This window comes from Chionomys nivalis, chromosome 5 (assembly GCF_950005125.1).
Source record: "Chionomys nivalis chromosome 5, mChiNiv1.1, whole genome shotgun sequence".
NCBI lineage: Eukaryota > Metazoa > Chordata > Mammalia > Rodentia > Cricetidae > Chionomys > Chionomys nivalis.
Window position 1 is genome coordinate 372,734 of NC_080090.1, and position 8,666 is coordinate 381,399.

The 8,666-nt window shown below is 49.0% G+C and overlaps 1 protein-coding gene across 1 annotated transcript; it reads left to right on the top strand.

Moving 5' to 3' along the window:
- Positions 1-311: 311 nt before the first annotated feature.
- On the top strand, positions 312-3,246 carry LOC130875039 (left-right determination factor 2). Its single transcript, XM_057770660.1, has 4 exons — positions 312-561; positions 1,265-1,511; positions 1,706-1,951; positions 2,883-3,246. Exons 1-4 carry the CDS (start codon positions 312-314, stop codon positions 3,244-3,246), a joined length of 1,107 nt encoding a protein of 368 aa, XP_057626643.1.
- Positions 3,247-8,666: the final 5,420 nt, after the last annotated feature.

An 8,666-nucleotide genomic window follows, 5' to 3' on the forward strand; every position in this document is an offset into this window, starting at 1 on the left:
ACAGGCGTGAACAGTATTGTTGAGAGGCAGGGGCCCCACAGCCAGAAACCCTGGTCTGTGTGTCTTCCAGACAGCTCTTTGTACCCTTTCTAGACAGCCCCTCCTCGGGGCTCAGGGACTGGTCTGGTGTTGAGCTCCCAGGAGGTCCCAGGGGTGTGACCTTTCTTGTCCTTCCTCCCTGCCCCTCACCCCAGGGCCAGTTATAAAGAAAGCCAGCACTAACTCTCAGCAGGCCGTCTAGGCCCCAAGAGCTTTTCGGGGCACTTTAGGGACCACTTACCCAATATCCACAGTTCCTCCTGAGCAGCGCCATGCAGTCCCTGTGGCTTTGCTGGGTACTAGGGGTGCTGCCCCTGGCTGGCCATGGGGCAGCTGTGGCCGAGGAGCAGGTCCTGGTCAGGCTACTGCAGCAGCTGAAGCTCAGCAAGGCTCCCATCCTGGACAGGGTGGACGTGGAGGGGATGGCCATCCCTGCCCACGTGAGGGCCCAGTATGTGACCCTGCTACAGCGAAGTCATGCTGACCGCTCCCGAGGCAAGAGGTTCAGCCAGAACTTCAGAGGTGAGCTCTTCCTGCTGCTCCCAGTCTCGTGAGAGGGTAGACTGAGCATGCCCACTCTGGGGATGTCAGTGGACTCTTTCTTTGTGTGCACTGCACACAAAGGTGGGGGAGCTTAGTCTGAGGGGTGGTGAAATGCAAACATGGCCTTGGAGGGTGGCTGGGTCTAGGCCCCAGGCTCTGGCTGTGCACCAAGGACTGTTACTCTCGGACAGGAGGAGGTAGATTAGGTTGGAGTAATGGGCAAGACTCAGACCCAGAGAAGAGGAAGAGAGCATGGAAAAGCAGAACCTTAGGGTATGTGTAGGGTGTAGTAAGTATTAATTTTTCTGGAAGCAGTAGTATGACTTCCTGGGGTCACCATCTCAGACTATCTGGGACAGTGGCCAACTGGGTTTTGTACTATGAACATCGAAGTGAGTGATGGGTTGAAACAAACAAACCAGCATCCTGAGAACGGAGGTGGACAGTTGTTGAGATGCAGGGGCGTTAAGGACTGGGACCCGACCTCAAGACACAACCAGATTAGGGAGGCTTAGTGAACAAGTTTTCCCCGGAGATTGTAAATAATTTTGTACTTGGAGATTTGTACCAGCGGCATAGAATGGGGAAGTCTGTCCCAGCCGACTCCCAGCACAGTGGTCCTGCCATCCTAGAGGTCTCCTGGTTCCTGTAGAAGCCCGGCTGACTCTGTCCATGTCCACAGAGGTGGCAGGCAGGTTCCTGGTGTCCGAGACCTCCACACACTTGCTAGTGTTTGGCATGGAGCAGCGGCTGCGGCCTAACAGTGAGCTGGTGCAGGCCGTGCTGCGGCTGTTCCAGGAGCCGGTCCCCAGAACTGCTCTCAGGAGGCATGAGAGGCTATCCCCACACAGTGCCCGGGCTCGGGTCACCATTGAGTGGCTGAGAGTTCGTGAAGATGGCTCCAACCGCACCGCCCTCATCGACTCCAGGTATAGGCTGTGTGTGTGTGTGTGTGTGTGTGTGTGTGTGTGTGTGTTGTGGGGGAATTGAGCTCTGTTCGGCCCTGCTGGGGGAGGGGAGCAGCTGAGGATGGGATGGGGACAGGACGGGACTGGAGACTCCTCTACTAGTAGACTAGAGACAGTCTCCCAGTCCCCTCGCCTGACGCGCAGCCGTGTCGCAGGCTCGTGTCCATCCACGAGAGCGGCTGGAAGGCCTTCGACGTGACGGAGGCAGTGAACTTCTGGCAGCAGCTGAGTCGGCCGAGGCAGCCACTGCTGCTGCAGGTGTCGGTGCAGAGGGAGCATCTGGGCCCGGGGACGTGGAGCGCACACAAGTTGGTCCGTTTTGCTGCTCAAGGGGCGCCGGGCAGCGAGGGGCGGGGCGAGCCCCAGCTGGAGCTGCACACGCTGGATCTCAAGGACTACGGGTAGGCTGGAGGTTCGGTAGCCTGGGGTACAACATCCTTCCCAGGTGTCTTGGGCTGGTTTAGGGGTGGGCTGTGTAGGCTGTCCCAGGAGATGACCCATTCCTATCCACAAGAGTTCCTAGCGGTGCGTGTAGAACTGGTATTAGTCAAACATTGAATTACACACATTATTATAACAGTCTGTATCCACTCTTCCCTTTGAATAAGTCTTTGAGAATTTTAGCTTGAGCTATTTTAAATTTAGATTTTTTTTTCAAGGTACAGTTAGGTATATTTGGAGCAGACAAGAGCTGTGTTGCCCTGTGCATCTAGGGTCCTTAAACTGGATTCAATAACCATGATCCAAAGATACTAAAAACAAAACAAAAGAAAAACATCTTATTAAGCATACGCTTGACACATTTGTATTTGCTATTTCTGTGTGTGTGTGTATGTGACGTGTACCTGTGTGCATTCAGAAATCAGAGGACAGCTTTGTGGGGTTTGTTCTATTCTTTCTTGTGTATATGGGTCCCAGGGACCCATCCAGCTCGGGCCTTCAGTCTTGCATGGCAGGCACTTTACCTGCTGAGCTCTCTTGCCTGCCCCACATATGCTTTTTTGTTGTTGTTGTTGTTAAAAATATTTTTATTTGCTGGGCAGTGGTGGTGCACGCCTTTAATCCCAGCACTGGGGAGGTAGAAGCAGGTGGATCTCTGAGTTTGAGGCCAGCCTGGTCTACAAAGTGAGTTACAGGATAGACAGGGCTGTTACACAGATCAACCCTTAGTAAGCAGTAGATAACTTTATGTTCTAGCCGTGTTTCTTTATTTGTTCTTTATCCTTCATGAGTTCTCTTTGGATGCCTTCAGACATGGACGGTAAGTCTCCTCGGAGGCTCCTGACCTTGGCTCTGTCAGTCAGGTGACTTTTGGCCTCTCATTCCCCACAGAGCTCAAGGCAACTGTAACCCTGAAGCCCCAGTGACAGAAGGCACCAGATGCTGTCGCCAAGAGATGTACCTTGACCTGCAGGGGATGAAGTGGGCTGAGAACTGGGTTTTGGAACCCCCAGGGTTCCTGGTCTATGAGTGTGTGGGCAGCTGTCTGCAGCCACCAGAGTCCCTGACCATCAAGTGGCCGTTCCTGGGGCCACGGCAGTGTGTTGCCTCAGAGATGAGCTCCTTGCCCATGATTGTCAGCATGAAGGAGGGAGGCAGGACCAGGCCCCAGGTGGTCAGCCTGCCCAACATGAGGGTGCAGACTTGCAGCTGTGCTTCGGACGGGGCTCTCATACCGAGGGGGATCGATCTGTAGTCCCTACACAGCCACTCTTTGACACTTAGCGAGTTAACTTGTCCGAACTCAGTGCCCACATTTCACTTTTGCCCCACAGTCTTCCACATCATGACTGCCTTGTCCATCACCCAGTCTAAGCACTTACGTGAGTGAATACTGTCATCCCACTGGGACACCCTGGCTCACTTAGCAGGGGACATGGCGGCGGACAGGTTGCCAGCTGAATCTGTTTTCTGGCCAATTCTCAGCTAGTTGTGCAACAAAACCCTATGATGAGAGCAGGGGAATCCGCTAATTTACTCTATCGTGTGGTGATATTTAAATTCATTTAAACCAAACAAAGCAAATAGAAAAATCCCAGTGAGCCCCAGTTAGTAGGATATCTAAAAAAGAGCCTTCTTAGTACTAGCACATTCTAGACTTCTTTATTTCTTTTTGGATAGGGTCTCAATATGTAGCTCAGGATGGCCTCAAACTCAAACACACCTTTCTCTGCTCCCAAGTGCTGAGTTAAAGGCATGCACCATTATGCTCTGCCCCTTCTAGATGTTTAAAAACACACTGTGGCCAGACAGTGGTGGTGCACACCTTTAATCCCAGCACTCAGGAGACAGAGGCAGGTGGATCTCTGAGTTTGAAGCCAGCCTAGTCTACAGAGCTAGTTCCAGGACATCCAGGGCTACATAGTGAAACCCTGTCTCTAAAAACCAGAATACAAAACAAAACCACCACTACCAACAAAAACCAAAACAACAACAACAAAACCAAACTGTTGTAGTCTTTGTTCTAAGAGCACTAAGAGGAATGAGGAAGAGCTACAGGTTAGGACACTGGTCAGGAAATCAAACACTTAGCTTCCAGGCAGAGCTGACCACAAGCAGGGTCTCAAGGCAGCGTGGAAGCCTATGGGCTACTGTGTTAGCTTAAAAAGGAGTGGTGGTCTCCAGCTCTGAGGCTTCATTGCCCCAGGGAACAGACGGCCCCCCAGCATTGTGTACTATTGCAGTGTTAGCGTGACCTGGGTGTGTTTAGCGTTCCCCATCTATCTTAGAGAATTGCATGAGAAAGTATGTGTGTTAACAGGATACTTTCTTTGTATTTAGCAAAAACCAGTTGAACATAGATTATCTGAAGGAACAAAATTAAAGCAATGTCTCACTCTGTGTGTCTGCGTCATTTCTAGTACTCTTCACTAGAGGGTGATGGGGAATGATAGCACCACTCTTGGAGGGTAAGGGGATAATCAAAGACTCCCAGTTTTGGAAGCTTGAACACTGCACTAAGTTTAAATTCCCCATGAGACTCTTATTCAAAATATTATATTTAACAATTATATAAACCTCCTCTTTAGAAAGAACTTTGACCTTTGCAATGGAGATGCAGGTGATAGTTGTGCGGTAAGCAAGCATTTCCTGGGCTCGGCAATAGCGTGTATATATCACATGTATGGTCATGCCCAAGTTAATTATCCCCACAAAAGAACCTCCACGGAACCCAATTCCAATGTAAAACGCAAGAGGATTTTTAATATTCAGACTCGAGTTTGGACCACACCTCCAGCACCCAATGCAGTGGGTGAAGGAAGTGTAGCCTCCCCAGTCATGGAAGAGGAGGGCTTTTAAAGGGGAAGCTCCGTAATCAGGGGAGTTCATGTCCTGTTGGCTTGGGATTGGGTTAAGGAGGGCATAGGATAAGGTAGTTTCTGAAACCATTGGTCAGTTTTTTGGGTGCAAAAACCTAACAAAGAGCCATTAATAACTGACAAGGTGTCTTCAAGGATGCCTCCTAAGAACATCCGGACCTCGATAAATTTTATGGCCCCACTCCCTAGCTCCTTAATCGGCTGTTTTCGGGGTATCCGTTCAAATTTCTGCACATTTCTGGAGCTGAGCTCAGCCCCTACTAATTATGCAGCTTAAGATGAAGCCCTTCTTTAAAATGGAGTTTGCGAAGTAAGGGCCTCACAGCATCGCTTAAATCCTGTGGCTAAAGGCAGGTGTGGTGGCGATGCACAGCTAATCCCAGCACTCAGGAGGCAGAGGCAGGTGGATTGAGTTCGAGGCCAGCCTGGTCTACAAAATAGTTTCCAGGACAGCCAGGGCTGTTATAAAGAGAAATCCTGAAAAAAAAAAAAAAAACTATAGCTAACCAACCAACCAAACAAACAAATAAATCCTTATAACTAACGCACAGAGACTAGTCCTTTGAGTCTGAACAGAGTTACTAAGAAGCCATTGTTTATGTCTAAGACTAGAAAAAAATTATCCTTGGGGATCTTCCTGAGGACCCAGGTTTGATTCCCAACACTCAGATGGTAACTCACATCTGTCTATAACTACATTTCTATAGGACCCAACACTATCTTTTGGCCATTGTGGGTTCTGGGCGTGCATGTGATGCACAGATATACATGCACACACACATACACACCCATACACATGCACATACACACCCATTCACATTAATGGAGATAATTTTGTAGCCATCCTTCCACAGTTGGTTAGTGGAACAGCAGAATCCTTGGTAACAGCAAGGACAGAGTATGGATCAAATCTACTTTTCCGGGTCTGGTTTTGTTTGTGCCTTGGTGGGTTGGAGTCTACAGTCATCTCTAGTGCTTTAACACTAGGTGGCGCTCCGAACCCGGGTTTGCAAGTGAACTCTGCTATTGCTTTTGTGAGTTGGCGGGCAGAGGATTGGGCCCTTTCCATGACAAGCGGAACTTATCAGAATCTTTGGTTTGTCTGAATTTCCTTATTTGGTATTAAGAGATATTTCTTTTACATCTCTAAAGGGGAAAAAAATCACAAAACTCTATTTCTTTTTTTTTCTTTTTCCGAGACAGGGTTTTTCTGCGTAGTTGTGGCTCAAAACTATTTCTTGAGAGAAGGAAACAAATACAGACAGTAAACCGGATCCCATTAGAAGTGGGACTTTTTTATTTTTCAATTTTGTATTTGTTTGTATAGCTTTTTTTTTTTTTTGAGGCAGGGTCCTATGTTATATAGCTATGGCCTTGAACATTTGATCTTCCTGCCTCAGACTTTTCTCTTTTTTTCCATTTGCCTCAGCCTCTTGGAAGTTGAGATTACAAGTCTGCGTGGGCATCACACCTGGCTAGAAATTGAACACAATTCTATATTCTTTCACTTGCACTGAGCTAGGGGTTGTAGCTCAGTGTTCGATTATTTGCCTAGCGTACACAAAGCCCTGGGTTTAATCCTCAGACAATGCAGAGGAATAACATAACAGCTGGGCATAGTGATATAATAATGAAATAAAAAGAAGACGAGCTGGTTGTGGTGGCAAACACTGGTAGGATTTGCTGAAGGAGGCAGAGGCAGGAGGATCACAAATTTGAGCCAGTCCTTTGTGCACGCTGCCCACTGAGCTATATCACCAGCCCTCCAACAGTAAATTGGAATTTTAATTCATTTTTTAAATATTTATTTATTGTGTATACAGTGTTCAGCCTCCTTGTGTGTCTGTACAGCAGAAGAGGGCACCAGATCTCATTACAGATGGCTGTGAGCCACCATGTGGTTGCTGGGGGTTGAACTCAGCACCTTTGAAAGAGCAGTCAGTGCTCTTAACCTCTGAGCCATCTCTCCAGCCCTTAATTTATTTTTTTTAGACAGGGTTTCTTTCATCATATATCCCAGACTGGCCTGAACTCTCAGTCTTCCTGCCTTGGTCTCCCGAGGGCCGCGATCACAACTGCACAACTGGTCCCAGCTTCTTGCTGAATTGTTCTTACAAAAACATCAAGATTAGGGGCTGGAGAGATGGCTCAGAGGTTAAGAGCACTGACTGCTTGCTCTTCCAGAGGACCTGAGTTCAATTCCCAGCAACCACATGGTGGCTCACAACCATCTGTAATGAGATCTGGCGCCCTTGTCTGGCATGCAGGCATACATGGAGGCAGACTGTTGTATACATAATAAATAAATAAAATCTTTAAAAAAAAACATCAAGATTAGAAAAATCTATTTTAAAATGTGCCTCACCATGTAGAAAAAAGAAATATAATGCTATTCTCCAAAAATGTCATTGATTCTCCTTTGGAGGTGATACTGAAGACATGTCGGGGTGCAGGTCAAAGGTGAGTCGTTGCCTGCTCTGTGCAAGGTCTGAGTGCCATTCCCAGTACTGTAATAAAATGAGGAGAGGGAGGACTGGGTTCTGGAGACTTGTCATCTGCCTAGCTGGGGGGCAGCTCAGTATTCTGTTCTATTGCCTGGATCACCCAGTTCTCAGAAAGGGGCCGGCCTGTTAGCGAAGGATAAGACAGGAGGAAAGCCCTGAGGCCCTGATAAAAAAATGAAGCTTCCGTGTTCCGACTGCTGGACGGGGAGAACACAGGAGAGGTGGGAAGAGACTGAACTGGCTTGACTATTGGCTGGGAGGACAAGAAAAGGGGGGTGCACCCAGGGAGGAGGTGAACTTAGTGGCTGGGAGTCCAGGAAAGGAAAGGCAGAACACCCATGAGACAGATGCCAAATAGGAAGCGGTTCCATGGCAGCATGGCATGGACAGGCTGGGGCCATCCTGGAGGGTGTGTCTCAGGTGGCTGGGTGGGATGGTAGGTATCCCTCAACTTCACGTTAGACTGCAAGAAGGCAGGTAGCTTCTGCTTCTGAGAAGACTGGCGTTTCTTAGAAGACTGGTCCACTGAGTTTGGAGTTTAGGACCAACCGGGGCAAACAAAACAAAACAAAAAGCGCCTGCGGCTGGGCGGGCGTCCTCCCGTGGGTTCGGACATGTAATGGGAATCTCTCTGGAATAAGCACTACAGTGGAAGAGAGAGGTCACGGGAGGACCGAAGCCAGGATAGCTCCTGAAAGGCCTCCATGCTGGTTCCAGTTTATTCTCATTTTATCCTCTAAACCACAGCGTGGTGTGTGGGCAAGCAAGTATTGTTTTACAGAAGCCAAAGTGGCAGTCAGCAGGTTGTTAAGGACAACGACCCCCTGTTCTAGCTATTTCTCTAGGTCATTCTCTTCCAGGTAGCGAGTGAAGTCATGCTTGGCAAACAAGCAGTGCTTTAAGTGAGCCACTAAATAAGTCGACAATTCGTCATCCAATAATTGGACTTTTCTATCTAATTCTACTTCCGAAGGAGCAAGCCGAACCCGTTTCCCCTGACACTGGAGGCGTACTGTTCGAGTCCTGGCATCTCCTGGTCTCCACGTGGGGTTCATCTCTAGTAGGCGCTTTGGAGACCCCATTCCTGTCTCAGAGTCAGAAACCTGCAAATTCCAACTCCCGGGGAGGCCCACTAGCGGGGACTTCAGGCGGGCTCGGGCGGAGCCACAGGTTCCACCCTCATAGAGCAGGAGGCGGGCGCACGACGGACAGCTCCACCGATTGATTGGTCGGCCCCGAGTTGTCAGCCTCGGATTGGTTGCCTGGGGCACGTGGCCTAATCAAGGCCTATG

Coding starts and splice junctions, on each gene's coding strand:
- LOC130875039 (XM_057770660.1), top strand. CDS start 312: ATGCAGTCCCTGTGGCTTTGCTGGGTACTAGGGGTGCTGCCCCTGGCT. Junction 1,512..1,705: donor ACCGCCCTCATCGACTCCAG/GTATAGGCTGTG, acceptor GCCGTGTCGCAG/GCTCGTGTCCATCCACGAGA. Junction 1,952..2,882: donor CTGGATCTCAAGGACTACGG/GTAGGCTGGAGG, acceptor CATTCCCCACAG/AGCTCAAGGCAACTGTAACC.